This window comes from Formica exsecta, unplaced genomic scaffold (genome assembly GCF_003651465.1).
Source record: "Formica exsecta isolate Colony F162 unplaced genomic scaffold, ASM365146v1 scaffold98, whole genome shotgun sequence".
In the NCBI taxonomy this organism is placed as follows: domain Eukaryota; kingdom Metazoa; phylum Arthropoda; class Insecta; order Hymenoptera; family Formicidae; genus Formica; species Formica exsecta.
Window position 1 is genome coordinate 1,729,195 of NW_021853741.1, and position 23,310 is coordinate 1,752,504.

Here is a 23,310-nt window from a genome sequence, read left to right on the forward strand (position 1 = left end):
GTATGTGTAGTTACTCACAAGAGAGAGGCAACTACGATTTCTTTCTCACTTCCTTCGACACTTTTCAGCCTGCGATTTCCCTTCCATTTATACAGGGTGTCCCAAAGCACCCTTGACAACGCTCGTGAGCACGTAGAGCACAGTAAACTGAACAGAAAAGTCCTGTACCATTTTTTTCTATAACGCTTAAATATTAGTATATTATTGAGTAAAGTCTGGTCAATCAGCGCAGACTTTTAGCCGGACGCACGTCAGTGAGCCGCCCGTCTGTTAGTGTGCGTCACCGTAGCGATGGAGCGCTCACGCACACTACCAGGTGCGCGGCTGAAGGTCGACGCTGATTGGCCATACTTTACTCAATAATAACTCCTTTATTAAGTATTATAGAAAAAAATGTTACAGGACTTTTCTGTTCAGTTTACTGTGCTCTACTTGCTCACGAGCGTTGTCAAGTGTGCTTTGGGACACCCTGTATAATTATGTATTTTTTATTTACCTTGGTAAAATGAAACTGAAGAGGATCGTCTGTGGATAAGCTTACACATAGTCCTCTAGCAAGATATTCTGGAAGCGGATTACGATGATAGTTTAGGAAAAGTGAATTGTTACTGAGCGGCGACATCGCGATGCCAATTTGCGCCAGATAATACAAATATTGGAGAACGGGGACTTTTCTGAGCAGCAGACCGTGTGAAATATTTTCCGCCATCATGTAGCCGCACACTAAATGCTGAACAGGCCCGGCTTCGCCACAGTGAGGTCTCAGAACGAACGTATTTAAGCCTTGCTCCCTGTAAAAGATCTCAAATCGAGGATATTTTACAAGATAATTATTTTAAACAATATATATAGAAGAATTTTATAGCAAGCAACATACGCTCTAAAGTGATTGAGAACAATCATATTCGCGTAAGTATAGTATTGGTAATATCCGTATGGAGGATTTTCTATGTCATCCCATTCCGCAGGTTGACAAACATCTTTGTCGAAGAGAGGATTTTCCGGCTTACTTTCGTCGTCCACGGAATCGAAACCTATTACCTGTCATGACAATAAAATAGCGAATATAAAATATATTTAGAAAGACAGTATGAAGAGAGAGAGAGAGAGAAAAAGATAATAAACGGATTAAAAGGAAAAGAAGAATATAAATAAAACGTACATATTGTAAAAATTTATGTAGCTCCGGATGAGAATGGGGATTATTGGTCACTTCGAAGAGCGGCAAGAAGATATTGTTGATGATCTCTTGAAAGTTCGTCATAAGCTTGTTTAGCTTGAAAATATCGCTATAATGTACGAAATGTAAACGGTGAAAATTTGTCGCAGCTAAGCTTCGCGCCTCGCGTATACCATATAGACTTACTATAATCTAGGAATCTGTATAAGCCAGCGCACATTGTCCGAGTTGACATCACCCTGGATCGCCCATTTGGCTAACTTGTCCCATTCCTCTGGACTCTTGCCATAGATCGAAAGGCGCAGTTCCGCATTCTGATACTTGGACTCTTCAAGATCGCTTGCGACTTCCTTGATTATTCTCGCAAAGTACGTGCCGTTCAGATAATTGTCCGTTTTCAGGAAAACTTCACGCAGACGGCTCTCGCCGATTGGATTGTACTTTGCGTTAAACTTGTCGAATCTGTGAAATGTATTTCTGTCCTGCGAAAAAAGGAAAAAAGTCGCGCTTTAATACTTCTTTTTTCGAAAACTCTTCCTTGATATATTTTAACATAAATGTCGCTCAGAAAGACACTTACTGCGTGTACATCCAACATGTCGACACTTAAATCGTAAGTGGTCAGGTTCATAGACTGAAAAACTTCACGGAGTGTCATGGTTTCCCCATTCTTGGAACAAGTGACCACTTCGTCTGCGTGGTTCTTCAACGTTTTCTTGATAAATCTAAGCAGGTGCTTTTGATTCATGCATGAGGCTGCATGTATGTGAGTATCGACCTGTGAAATCGATCTTAAAATAGCGCAATTCGATAGCATGTTAAAGTTAACGCATAGGAAGCGGAAATAATCAACTTAAAGTAGAAATTTAATATCTTGTTTAATCTTTCTTATTCGAGATATCGGTGTGTAAATAAATTTTTTTTCTCAAACTTTGCAAACTATAAAGTTTTCATTATTAGATTGACGTGCAAGTTTCGTCGTTTCTCTATATTAAGTTTTGCTTTAAACATTAATATTAAAATCAATGATGTGATCACATTTTGATTAATGAAAATTAATTTGAAACTGTGTAATTCCGTTTCTCTCTGATAAGATAGCATGTTAAATATAAAATAATATATATCGCAATGTTTCATCTTTAAGAACGGTTCCTTATAAATTATGATTCCGGTGCACTCCAAACTATTCGCGTACAGACCTTCCTAATATTGTAGAAGTCCCTATGCGGCACCGCCTTCTGACTCGCTAACTCTCTGAGCTCGTTCAACAGTACGTGCAATTGATACTTGGAGGAAAGATAACTCAGTCTACGGTAGCAGAAGGATTTTAGGGGTCCGTCGGCGATCATGGTACACAAAAGATTCATTTCTTGGACAAAGGTCGCCAGATCCGGATACGAGTATGGGAGTGGCTTGCCATTGGCCAGATCCTCGTCGTTAGCGAACATATTGAACACGCCGTTGACCGGTAAAATCTTGTAGTTCTTCGCTGGTGGAAACTCGCAATCCCATGGATCGCCCCGAGACGCGGGCGCATGTACCGGATGATCTGATGATAATCAATCGAAGCGTGCATTAGCATCATTTAGCGCGCTAGCTATTTGTTGCCGCAGCGCTGTTTATTTTATTTCGATATAAAAAAATCATCTCGCGCAATAAAGATAGATAGAGAGAGAGAGAAAAGAGAGAGAGAGAGACTCTACTATGATTAAATAGCTAACATAATTCAAAACAGCGTGCAACAGGATATTCAAGGCAAGGATAATAGGCACTAGGAAGACCTGTCCGAGAGATGTCTTTGATCAGCGCGTCGATGTCTGCGTCAGACCGAGTTTCCTGGATTTCGTTCACAATATCCAGCAGCCCTTTCCCTTAAGAAATATAGAAAACTAATATCGTATACTTCTCATTAACTCATATATATGCTAAGAATTTGATAACGCTAAAGTGAAACTGTGTTTTATGATGTTCCGCATAAAGAGCTGCATGATTGGATACACACACCGCGTACCGTTGCGTTGCGTTGCGACAAAAAAGAAAAGAAAAAATTACACAATACATAAACAATATCTTGACGTCGACCGATTTTGCTGTCGGCGTTTGAAGTGCTAAACAATAGTATTAATTGCATTATAATGTTTCGTGAGACGACAATCAAGTATTATTTCTTCTTTTTTAGTGTCAAGACAAAGGAACGAGAAAGAAACGGGGATATCTAGGGCAAGGATGTAGAACATCGATTTGAATTTCTCACACACAACTTTGAGATTCGAGCCGTTCCTCGATTAACAATAATTACCTTTGATAGCCATTCGATCATCGTGGTGGACTTCGTCGTCCATGGTGGTTGGTCTTTTATCGACACTACGTAAGAATCTAGACGTAATGGAGGGGAAACTCTGCTTGGAGTTGTTCATGTATTTCTCGCGTATCGCTAATGCCTGTACCAGCATTTTTGACGCCCTTTGAAGATCTTCCAGAGGTACCTACGTAAAATTTATAAAAAAAGAAAATGTGATTATATAAATCTGTAATTAAAATAATTACATTTTTGGATACATAAAGCCACAAAATAATTTTTTAAGACAAATTTCTTATCATAATCATTTCATATGCAATAAAATCATATAAAACATATATATATAAAAATTCTACTGTAAAATTAATAATTATGCAAGCTCAAAAATAATTTCAATATATTTGACATCAAGGTCGCTGAGTGGAGAAACTCGATTCTTTAGAGATTAGAACGTCTCTTATATAGAATAATCTGAACACGTGAAGGATAAAGGGGCGAGAGAGACAGCTAGATAACCAAAGGTTTCTCGCGTAAGTCGCTGCAGTCCCAAGGTTTCAACTTCATACAAAATCTTTAAAAAGACATGTCGTAGATGATATAACATTCGAAACATATAAAGCTAAAGTTATGTTTCGACTAACAATAAATGTCCCAATATAATTAATATCTCGCACAAAATCGTTATTTCTCGGAAAATATTCTACAGGTAACTCTTTTTTCTGTATTTCAATGATTAATGAAATTTAATAACTTAAATATTCACATGATGCAATAATGTGCATTTGCAAATTATGTCATAATTTTAACTCTCGTAGTTTAAATGATAATTAATGCAGCAATCACATCATTTTCGAAAAAATCAGTCATAAAAAATCCTGGCGCATTTATTAAAAATCTATCACACAACTAAGATTGTCAATATTCTAAGACTCACTCCGGAAGTGTCCTCGCCGGATATGGAAACCCGTTGGAAGTGAGGCACGAAGTCATTTTCTTCGATTTTGAAACTATAATCGTTGTCATCAGGATCTCCTGGATGGAGCGATGGTTCGTAATGACTGCGACGTTCCTCAAGATCCTTCGCAGCTCTGTCAAGAAAGAAGAAAAATGTTTCGAGGAATTTTTTTTAGGTGAAATAAAATCTTGCAGAAAAGTTTATTTTCATATAAGATTTTATTTGCAATTATCATGCAAAATGTTAAAGTCAAATTCCTCACATTTAAATTTAAAATTAATTTTTTATATAAATTGGTATAAAAAAAATATTATTTATTATAACTTTTTTATTCTGGATATTTATATAAATATGGAAAAGAGCAAATATGAAGCAAAGAAATGTCAATTGCGTCATGATTATAGATATTTTTTGGTATATAAATAATCTTTCAATCTTTTAACCCATATTATATTATTTTATATTCTTTATCGATGTTTTACCATTTTGTATTTCGCACTAGTGCGACCTAACTTGGTTGATAAATAGTCGTGAAAGAGTAACAAAATTCTGCAGTATAATAGCATCCTATACGATGCTGCGGTAACGCGTTTATTACATCTTTGTTCCTATCTTCAACGCGATAAATCTTTCTAAGCCCACAATTAAAAAGTTTGTAAACACATTAGAATAGTAGAGAATTTTAAATAATAAATACTATTTTTCAATTTATGTGATAATTTCGTTACTTTAAATGACAAAAGTCTTTATTAAATCGATTAAGAACTTCAGAATTCTCTACACAAATATCCAGAAATCTAATAATTTTTTTCATATTTTGAAAATAGTTTGGGCCCATTTCACAGAGATCTTTCAACATATATATTTTGTCAAAGATTTTTTTATTTTCTAAATTTTAATCTTTATGATTCTATTATAATAATTTCTTGTTAATCTCTAATTTTCTAATTCCTAATTATATATATAAACAATATGAACTATTATAAATATATAGTGTAAGTTATAAAGTTAGTGTAAAGTTATCCAAAATTTATGAGAAATACAAGATTAATAAATTGCATTAATTAAAAGTTACAAATTTCAATCAAATTCCCGAAGAATCCTTTCAATTAAACTTCAGAATCTCGTGTTGCATGTTTCCACGTCACCTAATGCTGTTGACGCGATATTTAAACGCTAGAGAGAGAGAGGCGTCCCTCTTCAATCAGTTAATATTGAACAATCTGGTTTGATCTTGTCTAACGTAAATATTATTCGCATAAAAATTAATGCTGTTGCAGACGCACTGATATTATAATGAGGAATTTTTTAATTCACTTTATCTACGTAGATTGAACGCGTGATGATGTTTCATTATGATACAAATGCGTTCTTTTTTTTGCAAGCTCGTAGTTCTAGTATGACTGCATTGCAGCGGAAGAATCAACAAATCAAAATTCCAGATTTAAAAATGGATTAAACACAGAACTTTAATCATATGTACATAAATAAAATATATATATGTATATCCGGCATGCAATTTTAATTTTTTACGCAAATGGCATAAAACGCAGTTACGCTAGAATATGACGACTACATGTTGCGATCAGCGATCGAAATTAATATAATTTCGGTGACGTAAGATTTTGATGAGTTGAAACAATTTCTGTAAATTATCGGAGCGATGATTTAGCGTAAAAGTCAATTTTTCCATACTTATAATTCGCTGGTTATATATTACTGTTTTCGCGATACAACACACGATATCGGATTTATTATGCAAACGATATCTAACTCTCCACGCACTTGCGCAACTCTCTCGTCGGAAGTCGCGTAATACGCCGCCGAGTATACGTCTTGTATCAACGATAGTCGCACGAGCACTGAACGGGCGACCGAGAAGAAGGGCTGAGCACGAGCAACCCCTTCAACCTCTTTTCCCTCTCTCTTTTCACCATCCTACCCACGTTTCACGAACTCTCTGATTGCATATAAAGACGGCTGATACATGGTTTCTGCTTACGAAACTTCTCTTTACATATACCATATCTTTAGATATAATATCATACCTTTACATATACTAAATACATTGTCAAAATATCGTAATAAAAACAGCATACATATATATATGCAGACATATATATATATATATTGCATATTACAATAGTGATAAAAAATCAGCTTCTGATAATTTATAGTTGCATCGTTATTTTATCTTGAATATTATCAACAATATTGCAGAATATTGACTTTTATAGAAGATATCGAATAACATCGATAGATGTTATGGGGTAGCATGGGAAATGCTTCAATATCGTTGAAATATGAACATTTTCCATTTGGAGACTGAAATATGACCGGGAAACTGCCCTAAATAAGCTTATTCTTTGTTTTATGAAAACCAGCTACGATCGATTTTTGAGATGGAGGTCACCTCATGTACAAACTGTTTCACAACAAGGTTTGTACATGTTCCTTTCAACAAGTTACGAAAGACGAGAATCCTTTTTCCTTGATAAAAAAGTTTATTAATTATCTTTCAAATCATTTAATCGATTTTACTTGTAATATGGAACTTTATTCTTTAAGTAACCCTCAACGATTATGACACACATTTCGAATTGTATTATCGTATTACATTAAGCGCTCGAGGCCAGACAGGCACACATCCTGCGTTGAATTATTGATCGCAGCTTTATCGGCTGCAGTAGCAGAATTCTGTTCACGACAACGACGATGACTTTATCGGTCATCAACGATCCCGTTCCAAGGTAATTCGTGATTGCTCCCCGATTATCATGTAATTGATAAACAAAAATTTCTCGTAACTGACGTAAATGATACGCGAATGGCCGCCAGATGCGTTCCTCTTCCCATATGTAAATATTTCATAATCAAACGCGATGTGTTTATGAATAAAATGTATGTGCTTATCAGACAATATGTTCATCACGATTATCTATCACTCTTTTATATTTTTTCTAATCTTTCTATTTTAAACAATGTAACAAATTTAAAAAGACCGAACATAAGATGAATTTTTTTAAGATTATTTAGATATAACATGAATGATAAATGTTGTATCGTTACTATCATATTTATAGATTGATAATTAAACTTGCACTATGAATGATCTTACCAATATTAATTAATTGTATTAAATTAAGTTAAAGCTTTGTGTGTGTGTCGCGATATCTTGTTAAAAATATATTTCAAATTAAATTAAATTGCATTAAATTCAAATCATTAAATATAGAAATATATGCATGTATATATATTTAAGAAATATCTCTTATATAATACAAAATAGTACTTCACTACATTATTAAAAATAATTGATTATTTCAAAAACACAAAAAGCACGGATGATCAAATAAAAATTTGAAAGGAACACAGAATTTCATTGAGTAATAAATTGGCATTGCTTACGCAATATTTTCAAAATGTCCCTCTCGATCGGTTCAATCAAAGCAAGGGCGACATGACTTATCAGTTTCTATCCTATCCATTTATCCTTAGCTCATATACTTATATATGACGCATTACGGCATCGGAGAGATATCTAAAAATAATTTCAAACTGCTTCGCGCGACATAGACTCGACGAACATTACCGAGTTGGCCTTCTATGTACAATGTATGTACATAAAAATGTACGTTGCATATAAAATGTTTCTTATTGTTCCGTCACATCGCAGGAAGTAGAACAACACTAACAATAAGTAACGCATCGGCGCTCGATTGTCGCGTTGAAAAATATAATGTCGCTCTTTCTCTCTTTGATAATCCATACTACCTATATTTCACTATAAAACATTGTTATATAAGAATAGATTCGTTATGCAAGAATGTTTAAAATTTAAATATTTCTCGATTTTTTTAAACTGTCTGTTTAATAAACTTTAATAATTTACAAAGTTGGAATTTTAATTAAAAAATTACGTGAGCATGAGAGAAATTCTTTGAAAAATGAAGCAGTTCTGAAAAAAAAAAAAAAATCTTAAAAGAATACATTTAATGAAAAACTAAAGCAATCGTTCGAGATATTCTCATCGAACGTGTTTAAAAATGTTATATCCTGCAATACTATTAATAGTAACGTAATAGTATATCGTGCAAAGAATAAGTGATTCTTTACTCGTTTCTTAATTTTCCTAAAAGCTCCCTAACGGATCATGATACAGCCACCTGAGATATACGATACGCGACTATCACGACATTTAGACATGCTACAGTATGTCCGATCATCCGTTTCGAAGAACGTCAGAATGTTTAAATCAATATGGCACATCATAATACATATATATATATATATATATGTATATATAGAGAGAGAGATTGGCCTTTATTTAAAAAATATTTAAAGCACGATATCTCTCTTTAAACGCGCCGTCGCCTTTCGGAAAAGCTTTTTCTTTTTTAAGATATTTTCGAAGAATTTATATGTTTATCGATTTTTATTAGGCTTTAATTTAGAATTTTTTGTTCCCTTAACAATAAGTACTTGCATCGCAAACACCCTGTATGAAGTTTACGGCACTCTGTCTTCCCAGATACTCGAATATGATAGTGCATGTATGTATGTACACACCAGCACTTCATATTCTTCGATTAGCTTTAGTGCCTTCCGCATAGTCGTATCGCGATCACGATTTTATCACTGCTTTGTTATTAGCATCGTTTTTATTTTTCGAAACAAACTTCTTTTAACGAGAAAGTATTCAATAAATATGTGAGATCAATGTGAAATTAACTCAAATTAATCCTAAAATTATTTATTATATCTCAATCGTAATGTATTAAAATCTAATTTACATTTTAAATTAAACTATGATTAAAATCTTCAAAATATTTTACATATATAAAATATGCATATTTTTTTATATATTAAATATTGCCTATACATATATAATTAAATCCAAAGTTTTTATTACGTTTGAACCGACCTGAATCGAATGTGATTCAAAAAGGCATGCAGTTTAGGATTAATCATACTTACTTGACGGTCAATTGTCGTTGAATTAGAAGCTTCTTCTCAATCTGCTCGATTGGGAATTGTGGTACTTCGTAGGGCGCCGAAATCTCGTTCGGTAGCTCAGATGCAAGCCTCAAGCTACTGCCGCCCCCAGTACCGGTTCCACCACCTTCGATGCCGAAAACTGGGCTCTCGCTACCTGCAACGAGAAATAGAATAATTTTGTTAAAGGAGGATCGATAATTTCTTTTATCGTAACGTATCTCTTCTTTTTTATTAATGTAAATACAATAAGAGAGAGTTGCGATAAATTGTTCAAAAAATCACAAACTTTCTATTTTATTTAGAAACAAACATATATAGCATAGAATAGACTGAGACGAAAAAGTTAAAGAAAGACCACAATTTTTATAATTATCGAAGAATTTACCATTGTTTACATAGTTTGCAGCTTGTCCGGTTTTCTGCAACCACTCAGTAACAGAATTGCGCTTGTATACGGCAAGGATTTCATTCTCATTTCCCATTTCAAGAATTTCGATCATTTTTTATCAACAAGAATCTCTAACGTTTCTGTAAACATTGTTCAGCATTACTTTGTACTTGCATTTACACGATGTCCTCATTTGGAAAGCCCGAAATGATCAATCGCCTCTCTAACTCGCCCAAAAAAATCATATATAAAAAAATGCAATTAATTTAATAAGTGGATCATTATAGTTGACTGAAAACACGTCTTAATAAATGTATAATTAAAAAATAGCAATTTGTTGTCATTTATGTCAAAATATTACAAATGTCAAATAATAATTGACTGTCAACTAGTTACGTATACGGTTCGCAATTCATACGTTTATTAAATTTTTATATAAATTTAGCGTATAATTTGTAATTTCAAAATAATACATAATTCTTTCATAATTAATTATAAATTATTATTTGCAATAATGTTTTTTCATGTTTTTTAGATTAATATTTGCAATTTTTCCGATTTTGCCGATATTTGCCGATTGTTTCCCTGATTGTATATATATATATATTATTTTATCACAAGAGCATTTCTAAAATATAACGATGGTACCTCCGCAAGAGAAACACATCATCGTCCTACAATATGATCAATGAACTAACGAGCTCGTTGTGTGTGACTCTCGACTGTCGACAAATCTACAAAGAGCCGCGATGTCAGGTTATAAATAGAACGCACCGCGGCATTCGAGGACTGTTGTTTTCGTTCGACAAACCGACGACGAACTTTATCGTCTTCGAAGCAACGGCTCAACCACGAGAGCAAAGAGGTTCAAACACATTGTTACAAATAAGACGAAAAAATAAATAACATGTTATTATGACGGAGTCGCAGGCTTTACAATCTTGCTAGAGATTTATGCGTAGTAAACGGTAGTCTACGTCAGAGTACATGAATTGGGGTTGCGTCAGGGATTATTAAATTACGCCTATACACAGTTTCTGCACGTGTAATTTGCATGAAATTGACACGAACGTATTTTTGTCAACTGGGCGAACTAGTAAACAAATTAATTATTCCTTTTCATTTTCCGAGATGAAGAAAAATATAAAATATAAATCAATAAGGAATAAATATTTTAAAAGAGAACAGAAAAAAAGTAATCATTGTCTTGATTTTATGCGATTAAAATTTTTACGTGTTAAAGAATTGTGATAAAAAGCAAATATATTAAAATAAGCAAAGAATAACAAAAATGTATAGAATAATTGATTTATACTTTATACAAATATAAACTACGATTATTCATCTGAATACAATCTATTCCGTTAACCATTTTGCGTTCTAAAAAAACATTTACAGTTCTCTTCAAAAGAGCATTGTAAAACAAAATAACAAGTTCAATCGTTTCAACGTGAATTGATAAAAGCAAACTGCTGGCGGCTAGAAGTTGCGACACGATGTCAATAGACAATTTTAATTCACTTTTTTTCCTAGTGCCGATAACGGCAACTAAAAACATAAATTCACATGATAAATAATTAATTCGAGAAAAATTTCGACATCACTTCGGCTTTCCTGCAAGCTGCAAGGTCGGTACGTTGTTTTCTACCACTTTCAATTTCAACGCCAGTGCGATGATTCATGCGTTTACCGAGTCATCGAATTAACTGTAAATTACGAGATTCTACGAAGAACGAAAATTCTACGCGACACAAAACTTACAATGCACCATTGTAGACATTCGCATAAGTTTGTTTTAAACCGCGTACACGAGTCAAACATTGCTATATTTGTAGAACTTTTATTAACTAAAAATAATCAAGTATAGCAATTTGCTTAAAAATTTAATGGTTTTCCAGAAATTGAGTCCCCTTGCAAATTATTGATTATCATGACACAACCATTGCAAAATTAGCTTTCAAAAGACAATATTGGTCAACTACAAATTTATTTCAAACCATACATATCATTAAACATCAAAAAATAACCCGGAAAATTTTTATTGTTAAAAAAAAATAAATCCTCTGAATTTATCAAAAAATCTGAGCCTGTAAAAAAATACGTCTTTGTGCAAATATATAAATATAAGTCTATGAGAAAGTATATTATAGAAACACTTCGCATAAATAGTATAAATGATTTAAGCGACAAGATTGAATATGTATGATAAACGGGCCTGTGCTCCAGTTCATCATTTCAATCGTCGATGAATTGTCTGGGGCTTTAAATAGCCGGATACTCGAATAATAACCACGTATCTAAGTAATAATGTAGGATTTGATCCACTGATAGTTCTAATCGCAATAACGAATATTTTAATTCTTTCGTTCTATCTGTCCATCTCGCGTTATCAAAATCGATATCCGCGAGAAATATTTACGCAAAAGAAAAACGAGATTTGAATTAAATCTCGCACAGAATATTGTAAATTTGTTATTCGTTCCAGCGATGTGTATATATGCGTCACATATATATTCACACACACACCCTGTGCTATCGATTAAAAACACCGTTCACACGCAACAAACTAACGATATATTTTATCAAAGCGTTTTCGAAAAGACAAAGAGCCGTGCGCGTTGATTATTGCGAATTAATGCACTCGCCGAGATTATTTACTTGGCGAGCGACTTTCGCATCGGCGATCAACACATTTCAAGAGCCGGTTATGTTGCATCAACATTAATTATCGCTAACTCTGGTCAACTGAGTTTTCTCGCGTGATTCGTAATGATGTATAAGCTGCTTCACAAACGGCACCAAATAGATATTGGCTTTATGTTTTTGTATAAAATGTAGAGCCAATTCTTTTGTAGTAAAATTTAAGGAAATTATTGTATGCTAGACTTTTTAAATTTGAACATTAACCGCAAATTAAAATTGTGTAAAAAAAGGTTCTTTGAGACTTATAATAGTCTGAGAAAGATGCTTTATTCCATCGTTTTATCTTTTTTGTATTGGTTTGCATTAGTAAATATTAAAATAATTTATAGATATTTTATTTAGTAATTTCTAATTTAATTTTTCTGCATAAATCAAAAACAATGTCAATAATCATTCAAACAATTATAATATATCTGTTGCAAAACAAGAGTATTATAAACATTTTGATAAGTCGCAATTAAAAGTTACTCTCTCAAGAAATAAAAAGTGTTTCGACCATTTTCATGCCAAACGGTCAAATAATTTATTACTCGCGTGAATCCCGCGATACCAGAGTTAGACAAATCAATGCGACTCGAATTTGACAGTTCCTTGAATAACATACGAAGTTACGATACAAGGCGTTTTCCGTGAGATGCTCGGGAATCGTTCAATGTGCGATGCCTGTTTTATTTCCCTTCGTCGTGTGTTATATAAATAACTTCAATAATTTTATTCTACAGAAAGAGAAAACACGGAGCGCGACGCGAGCGAGATGAGAGTTCACTCTCGAGAGTTGTGAAAGAGAAACTGTACTGCATATGTTTAGTCGACGACGCTTCGGAGGGCACTGACCATGCCAACTGGTCATAAGTGTCGAATAAACTGTGGTAGGACAAGGCAGAAGAGGGAGAGAAAAGGGGGGATACTTGGCAGAATCTTGGCAGAGTCGTATCGTGGAATCCGTGTGCGTGTATATGTCGAGGCTCGCGCCACGCGCGACGACACACGCGTATGTACACGCGACGCAAATAAACCCTTCGATCTTTATCAGACTATAATTAACAAATTTTTAAATTAAACAATAAAAAAGATTATAATTAATATAATATTTTTTCAGCAAACAATATTTTTTTATTTTCTGAAAAAATTCAGAGATCTCTTGATACTAAAGTCATTAAATATAATTAAGAATTTAACGAATTGTAAGTATTAGAGAAGTGTCAAGAGAGAGAGAAAAATTATTTTAGAGAGCTTAAGAGGGAATTAAATCGACAATAAAATCTTGTTTGGCCGGTAAAAATGAAGCTAATTTATTAATTAATTTCATAAGTGGATTTTAATATAATCTTAATACTTATCACATGATTTCTTTTAATATCACATATCACGTGACATAAACAATGAAGAAATTCTAATAAGTAATGCGACGAGATTTTCGAAATTGCACTTATGCAGTTTTTGTAAATCATCACTGTTTTAATATCCAACTTTATTCATGACTTACACACGCAAGCGAAACGATACCGAAACTTTGGCACGTTACAATGCGCAATACAAATCGCCGTTTTTGCAAATCATCGATGTTATTAATAACCCAATTTTATTCATAACTTACGCACGCACGCGAAATATCGAAAATTTGGCACGTTACAACGCGCCATGTTTCGCTATTTTCGATAATACAGAAACATGTGTTTCGCGATTTTCGATAATATATTCACACTCGCGATCAGCGGTGCATGCTTATTCCTGGATGACCCACATATCGCGGTGTGACAAATATGCCCACGTGCATGCGTGACTGCGTAGGTGTCTAAGCCAGCTTTCACGCAAACGATGGAATGTTTGATGGACGCTCGTGTAGAAGGTTGAGCATTGTTGACAATTGTACGGTTTATAAAGAACATATTGGCCCTTTAAACTCTCTTGTAATACGTACAACTATATGTATATATAAATATATTAACAAAATTGTGAATTTTTTGCTCACCTAATCTGTTGCTGTTACTCGATACTTCCCTAGGTTTCTTCCTTTGTTCTTGTTTATCCTTTGCGGCTTTTTCACTCACGAAAACGCGCTTAATTACCTTCGCGTGCAAACTAATGACCAGAATACGAAATCGCCTGGCACTTTGCATAGCGCTTGACACGCATTTTATTTTCTGTTGCAACGGAATAACGTGAAAATTTCTCAACTATATGAAACTGTGATTTTCTTGGCAATAGAAACGCGATAATTAATTACTCTGACGACTTTTAATTCGTAAGAAATAATCTTTGATATCTTTTACTATTTAGTGATCGTAATTCGAGAGATACGATACAAAACGACACTACCTTCTCGAACAAGGCTCCCCGCGCGAATGGCAAAGCCGTAATGTTATGTAAATAAGAGCGCGCTGTGCGTCTCAAAATTCATAACAGATGTAATGTTACGAAAGTAAGCGCTGGATAAGAAATTATATTATATTCTTAACCAATAAAATCTAATATTAATCAATAAAATTGCCAATTACTTTTAAATTTTTCAATCATTAATATTATAATTAAACGCTTTAATATCAATTTGTAAGCGCATTTGTTATTAAATTTGTATTTTAATATTTATCAATCGTGTATTATATACAAATTTGACGCATATACATACATAAGCAATTTTTTGAAATTTCTTTTATATGATTTATTCGATCGAATATGAATTTAATAGCAAATATAACGTGTAAATTTAGAGCGCGACTTTCCAGTGTCGAATGTATTGTAGCTTTATACAGTCATTTAATTTTCCTTTTTTTTTCATCATAATATAAAATGAAGTGCGCATCAAGTGCTATGTAAGTACTGTGCAATCACATTTTGATGATTAGCATGCGTAATTAACCATGTTTTCGCGAATGCCATAAAAGACCAAGAGATAAACAAGAAAGGAGGGAAATTAATAATCGCGATAAAGAAAAATAAGATAAAAGATAGTTTATATGACAATACTAATCAATATTCCAATTAAAAGTACAATAAAAAATATCGATGTATTTCTTTGATACTATGTCGGTTAATATTGTGTTTATGAAAGATCAATGTTCCAATTCAAAGTACAATAAAAAATATCGATGTATTTCTTTGATACTATGTCGATTAATATTGTGATAGATGGATAGAGATAGATAAATAGATATGAATATGGATAAAAAAAGAGAAAGACAAAGATAATAAAAAAGATAATAAATCTGTATACTATTCAAGAGTAAAAATGACATGTATTTCAAAGTATAAAAAGTCGAAAATATAAAGAATGAACTATAACGCTTTCTCGTGTGCTATTTTTCACCATGATGCATCATGATACACGCACACATTTTTTATGTCAGTCACGTGAGCTGCTTCAACGCTGTTTCAGTGGTGTTTAATATACCCAGTGATTTAATTACGGAACATTGTTTCTGTCGTGACGAACGGTTTTCGCGTGCACCGAACATAGTGGTTGCACTAATTGATGCTCACAACCTCGATTCGCGTGAAGAATTTTCTGCAATCGGTGGCATCGACATCATGCAAATCTTATTACGAATCACACGATGTATGTTCCTCGAATGTAGAAATAATTTCACCGCACATATTTTCTGATTGAATAGATTATGAGGGGGCTTTCTTGCAAATTAAATTTTATTTACAAATTCCACGAAAAATTAGCAGTTATACGAATTCCTTTTATGTGTAAAATTCATTTTTTTATATATATATTATACATACACAGATATTTTTGCTGTACTATATATATCATGAGAAATAACATGAGCAAAAAAGAAATGTGACTCATTTGTGTAAAGTAAAGCAACGAAAAAAGTAAGTAAAACTTGTCATTCTATAAAAACCCGCGATTCTCTCTCGTTATCGCACACAGCAAGATAATGATTATCGGTCGATTTTATCACACGTAACGAGATACGTTCCTAACAAATGTTTACGCTACACACGGACTAATTATAGCGAGACTTTGAAAACTCGGCGTTAAAAAATTCAGAACGTTTCTACAACGATCAGGATTGAAACCAACTTTGCAGCGCTAGTTGTATTAATAGGTCCGTGCAAGTTCAGCGCTAAAAATGTGCGCCTGTTCAGATTCATATAAAAACAAATAAAAAAGAAGTTCGATAAATATACTTAAGTTACGATTTAAAAAGACTCTTAGAACACGCTTATTTTCTTTTAATAAGTATTTCAATTGTTGTGCAGATTTTTTTTTAATGAAAATTTGCGTGAACATAGTTCTATTTTATATAATTCTTTTTCTCAATTTGCATCTTTTTACATCCTTGGAACTAATTTTCTCGAATGTTAAATTTCCTAAATTATTTAAATTAAAAATTTTTTGAAGAATCAAATTCATACTTAAAACTCAATAAAATATACGATTGTATAATTTATGACAAGAAAATCGGGAAAGTAATAAATAGTTATATAAGACACGTATTTGTAGAAAGATATAAACGTATAATTTTTGTAAAAATTTATCATTATACACATACATATATAAAGGCAAAATAAATAAATATTTTTAACATAATTTGTTAAATCATTAAGAAAAAATTTTAATGTACAACGTAGAAATTTAATTAATATTTCAAGAAAAGCATTTTTGATAACTATCTACCGATTATAACTTCTATATTTGATGTCTTAACTGAAATTAACCCCCAAACAATAAACGACATTATGGCGCAATCGGTTCTGACAATAAGTAGGCAGTGGAAATTTCCTCAAGGCGTCGAAGAACGCGATCGAATCCTACGGTCATGTCTATTTAGAATCGCGTGAATTTGCGTGATTCAATTTCTGGCAGCAGTACGGGGTTTGCGCGCGCCAAGAAAAGTGGCATAGTGGTTAGACGTAGTCACGGAAAGGATCAATACCATCTCTTGGCACAGTTACCGTGGATCTCTACGAAGCTCGTTTCAATCTTTCTCATCGAGAACGCCGGCACTTCCTCGTCCTCGTCTGAGCATGGGAGACTCGTATGAGAATGTGCTATATAAATATATTGCGGAACAAAAATAAACCGGCGTCGGTATTTTCGATACCTATTGGTACGACGTTAATGCTCAGGCCAGGAAAGATCATCCTTGCCAAAGTTTACTGCAGTAGACGCGCATATAACATCTTGGAGTTAAAGGGTTCAGTACATGATTCAGTCCATGATTTGTGAAATTCGCTTTCAACATACAATTTAATGATATATATCGATAAAGAGGTATCGTGAATATTTGATTGCGTGACTTTAGACACCCAATATATATATATTTCTTATATAATATTATCAGAACTTCTAGGCAATAAACGAAATTCTGATTAAAGTATTTAAATTCTATGATTTCGCATAAAGTCTCAAAAATAAAATAACTCTCTTGAAAAGTTTTATAATTATATATAATTTTTGATTGATAATTTAAGATTGTGTCTAATATGGTACTTACTAATTATAGACTTTTTTATAAAAATTATAAATAAAAGTTAGTTTTATAATTTATTTATATTTTATAATCTGAATAAATAAGAACTTTTGAAATTCCTAAAATAATTAATTCGATTATTTTAAATGTTATTTTGAACTGTCAAAGGACTGTTCGCCCGCATTGAAATTGCGCAACATCAGGTAAATACCACTATATATGTCTCAGGTCTAATTGTAAGCGATATATAGAAAGTACTCGAAATTTTTGAAAGAATTATGTTATTTAAAAACTCGTATTGTGATAATTTGGATGAAATAATTCCGCCAAACAATGTAGACAAAATTGCCTAATAATCAATAAAATAATACTTTATGCTCGTAAATCGAGAAGGAAGTGCTATTTTAATGTTTTCTAGTGAGCTGTTTTGTTTACCATTGACGAGTGTTTGTCTCGGGTAATTTACAGTTTTAACAAGGAGCTTTAGATACGCTTTAAGAAGGTATGCATGAATCATGTCGGAAAATTCCGAGAAGACGCAGTTATGCGTCTATCTATCTATAGAAACATGCACATCTTACAAGTAAACACACAGCAATAATCTGATAATAAATTGTTTCGCAATTAAGACAAGGTAGATACAGCAGCCGTTAGTTGTGTTATTGACAAGATAAGAAACGCTAATAATTCGACAAGGGACATAAATTCGTCATCACTGTTATTCACATACGTTATACAAACTGCACGACGGAGAAATGTCGCTATCTGAGACAGTTTCGTAATAAAATGGAATTGACATAAATGCGTTTTGCCAATTCGATTCCAACATCAAGCGGTTAATATCGTTGCAGCAGAATCCGAGCCCTCGCGCCCGCTTTTACCTTCATCCGGATCGATCAGAAAATTCGGTAGACGCAAGGAACCAAGGAACGCCTCGTTCTCCGAAGTGGTCACACCCCTGATTGACATTTCTCCTCCGAGGTCGCTCCGAATCACGCGATTTTCGATGCAGCGTAAGTTGCACTAGGGTCGAGATGATTTAGACAGAAGATTTATTCGACCAATGAGCTTGTTTCCCCTCCTAATAATCAAAAATCTTCGAGAGATTCTCCAAAATGCTACAAATAAATTTTCTCCGATATCGCGATATTCTATGACCTCAAAAAAAATTTCAACTACTAACGACAAGGAAATGCGAACTCGATACGGATAAAGTAACTTTTAATATTGCAATGTCGTCGTGCGTTTTCAGCTACGCCGAAGACATCGCGTTAAATAACGCGCTAATCGTTGTGCTCGTCAAGTCTTATGCCAACATGTGCGAAGGTCATGAAAGCGAACGGAAAATAAGGTAACGCTGGAGCAATTTTAAAACGCGTAAATTTTAAAGTGCATAACATGATCGCGAATTATTCAACTGGGATAATCATGAAGCACGAATATGTTCGCTAATATTTGATGCTGAATAAAATACAAACAGAGTAAATATTTACTCAAAAAGCGACTAAACTAAAATTTCGCATTTCAATATATAATGTAACAATTTAATAAATTTAATAAATAAATATAAAAAAAGATTTAGAAATAATTCGTCAAGAAATTATTAAATTAAATTAGAAATTATTTTTATTTGAATTTTTTTAATTTCGACTTATGTCAATCATAACTAATATTTTAATCATTTAGAAAAAATTGCATTGTTTAAAGTCATTAACAAAGTGTTGAGTCATTTCTTGTTCAGAAAAAAAAATAAGTATTTGTTATCCGCGTCGCGGAAATTATTTATGTCTTACCTAAGAGAGATTAAAGAGATTAAATTAAATCAAAATTGCAAATTTCACGAGATTTTAGTGAATGGAGCTTTTGCTAGCCATTTGTTGCCAGTCTTCGAATTGGCTGCGGCAATTCTTCTCACGGAATTTTTCAGATTTCACGTACACCACTTTTAAGAATCACGATTATCGCTGACTGTTGAATTGACTGTACAATCATTACAGAATCTGTATTTTCAGAATTTTCCAAATTTCACGTATAATGCCACTTTCAGGATTTACGACTACGTAAATTCAATGAGGGATATCGCGAAACTCCGGATACCGTCGAATAGCGGACTATTTCTACGTAGTTAATCTGCACGTTGTGTTGCCTCTATTCTGAAAGTCTTGCTTCGTACTGACGAGACGAGCACCGACGGCACCATTGTGACGACGGCCAAAATATTATCGGCCGTCTGTAGAGAGAAGCTCTTAGGCTATCTGCCAATTTCTGAAACCTTCGCTCGCGTCAATCAACAGAACGTAAATCTATATTTAAATTCAATTAGGCCTTTTCAATATTAAAAATAGTTTGGAAACAAAAATAAAATACAAGATCCAGCATGCGAAAAATTTATTATTTGAACAGATAAATAATAAATTTCACGATTAATGATGATAGTGTCACAATATTGAAGTATATATTTAATTGAAGTATATATATTTAATACTATCTATTAAACCATTTTTCATAATTTCTCGTTTCTACCAACCTGCAAAAACTACGATTTTTCACAATTTCTAATATTTTATTTATGATATTTATTTATTTTTCAGATTTGTAAATCTTATATATCTGGCACTACAAGTATCAGCAAATTCTAGTCCGATAGAAGATCGGCGAGACATTTATTTTCGTGATTGCTATATATGTATAATTCATATCGATCTTCACTGCTTTCGCGAACTTTAATTAACTTCGCCTTTCGTGCTGCTAAAATGTTGTAGCCATGCGCGAATCGTGACTAGTATAATGTATCGTTTAACGAAATGTTTTACCCTCATTTCTCATTTCGCGATGTAAGTCTATCCAAGCTAAGATGATTGACTGTTACATCGCATTTAAAACGTGAGATTTTGAAAAAAATAACATCTAATCAAAATTTTTCGCGAAGAAAAAATTGACTCCAAAGTAATTAAAGAATATCTTTATAATCTTTATGATCTTAGAATCATCACCATTAACAGAAACAAGTTGTGCAATAATTTCTCTTTTCAACGGATAAATGTGATTGACGGATTTGCGATAATCTTATGATTTCAAAACCAATCTCCGAGAAGTCAAAGAATAATTTTGATGTGAGTATACTTATCAAAGACTAACTTGTTTTAAAGTTGTACTTCATTATATATAACTTTAACGAATAAAGGTCCGTCATAGAATCTTATTATCTTGTCTCATAATTTTTGCATATGACTGTCTCATATGATTACGTAATGTCTCGTTCTTATCGCACTGCTAAGTGATTAGAACTAACAAGTGAGAGACAAAAAAAAAGAAAGAAAATGAGAAATATTATGAGATAAAAATCGATATGACACTTACGATCGCGATGATCCACGTTGTGACTCGGAGTTGTCGAGCTATCGGCGTCGCCTTCGCCGTCCAATTCGTAGTAGATCCTGTCCGCGCTGCCGTTCACTTCTTTCACCCCATTTACAGCCATCATGTCTTCCATAATTCTATAAATGCATTCGTCAAATTTATTTAATTATCCGCAAATCAGTGACGTGCCTGCATTATTAGCCAGAGATTTCTCGATAAGCGCCCAAAAATACATTAAAAAAAAAAATATATAATAAATAAAATATTAAAGACGCTAAATATTATCTTTAGTAAAGTCAAATTTTGGAAATGATTTACGTTTATGACACTGTTTTTATCAAAAACATCCCACTGTATATTATGTATTATGTTTAATTCTTATATATGCTTTAATTAACATATGTCTCTTTATCGACAAGATTGCACCTTGCGATAAAGAAACGTTAATTGTAAAATAAAACAGCATTGCACGGGTTTACTTATAGCAGTTATCGATATCAAAGAATTTAATATAATATTATTTGATTATAATTAATAATTATTAATAATTATAATATAATTTGATTATAATATATTATTATTTGATTATAATTATAATTATTGATTTTTCAAAACAATAAAACTTATAAATGCCTAATTTATCATATGATTACTAAAATAAAATATAATTGAAAAATATCCGAAAATAAGTCATCGATTGATTTGAAGCGTCAAATAAAGTTACAAAATCTTTTTATATGATTCAATTTGTGTACTTTATTAACATCGTCATTCTATTCCGATTAGTTTGATCTTTGATGCAATAGAATTATAATTTTATAAATTATAAGTATTGGATTCGCTAATTGAGAATTTAATTCGCGCTCATCTAAATAGGAATTAATCGTGTCGTAACTGTAATTGGCGTGGATACATTTTCGAATCGTTTTAAAAATAGCGAACGTGCAAAATTTTTCTGCGTGTCGTTTGACAATAAACGCATATGCAGCAAATTCACGAGTATGCGTAATATGCTCGATCATATATAGTGATGTTTGAATTTCATCATATACACATTAACCAGAATCGTTCATAATTTACAATTCAATCAGTTTACAATAGTATGTGTGCCAGCTAATCATATTGAATGCGTTAACCTGTAACCTGACAATAATATATATATCTAAAAGACAATGGGCAAGAATTTTTTATTTGCCTACTTGTAATAAACAAGTTTCTATTGCATTATGTAGTTCCTATATAATTTATTGAAGTGTTCTAATCGCGCGTCGAGAGCAATATATACTTGCAAAATCGATTATTATTTTAATATCTCGTTTTATTGAATAAATTTTATATCTTTAACTGAGGTACACATACTTATTATTCAGCTTTACAGAAAGAACCAAATTATTTTTTATAGTATTGTATATATTTATACATCATTGTTATATTAATATCCAAATTTTCAATTCTTTAATTATTGACATATATGTATCAATATCAGAAACTTTCCGAATTTAAGGTTAACACGCACTCAGCTGACAGCTGTGGAGTATCGTCACGCGAAACAAAGATAAACGTTTTAGTCTCTTTAAAATATCAACAAGAGAGAGAGAGAGAGAGAGAGAGAGAGAAAGAAACAAATTTAGAATAAATATTTAAATTGCTATTTCATATTAAAACCTACACCAGTATATATACAGCGATAAGCAAATGTAGATTTAAATAGACCCGTGTATATATAGGATAAACATGCACTTTTCTCGTTCACATGAATGAAATGTCCGTTATAACGCCATTAGCGACTTTTACGAAAGAACGAGCACATGTGGGACGTGCCAACCGATTCGATCGATACGCTAATAATTCGCCGTACGCGTGTAAATTCGAGCTGCACCGAGTGAATCGAGTCGCGTTTGTTATCGACCGCCGTTACTCGTCTCGAATTCGTGAGTTATTACGTCGTTTAAATGACGTCCGTCACACTTACGTTTCACTCATTTCTGCCTGCCCTGCTGC

General features: G+C 32.9%; 1 protein-coding gene across 5 annotated transcripts in view; it reads right to left on the reverse strand.

The window, feature by feature from the left end:
• LOC115245471 (AMP deaminase 2) overlaps window positions 1-23,310 on the reverse strand; it is a 33,441-nt gene that overhangs the window by 4,559 nt on the left and 5,572 nt on the right. The window contains exons 2-12 of one of the 5 annotated variants that reach the window (XM_029823810.1): window positions 23,282-23,309; window positions 21,310-21,446; window positions 9,412-9,586; window positions 4,414-4,567; window positions 3,480-3,666; window positions 2,380-2,729; window positions 1,761-1,958; window positions 1,367-1,662; window positions 1,163-1,289; window positions 878-1,041; window positions 497-791 (exon numbers count right to left, since the gene is read on the reverse strand). In XM_029823810.1, coding sequence (XP_029679670.1) covers window positions 497-791; window positions 878-1,041; window positions 1,163-1,289; window positions 1,367-1,662; window positions 1,761-1,958; window positions 2,380-2,729; window positions 3,480-3,666; window positions 4,414-4,567; window positions 9,412-9,586; window positions 21,310-21,446; window positions 23,282-23,292 — 2,094 coding nt within the window. In that variant the 5' untranslated portion in view covers window positions 23,293-23,309. Of the gene's footprint in view, window positions 1-496; window positions 792-877; window positions 1,042-1,162; window positions 1,290-1,366; window positions 1,663-1,760; window positions 1,959-2,379; window positions 2,730-3,479; window positions 3,667-4,413; window positions 4,568-9,411; window positions 9,587-9,817; window positions 9,961-13,127; window positions 13,342-14,495; window positions 14,748-18,830; window positions 19,008-21,309; window positions 21,447-23,281; window position 23,310 lie in introns of those variants that run through there. The other 4 variants (XM_029823813.1, XM_029823812.1, XM_029823814.1 and 1 more) reach the window with 4 other exon arrangements.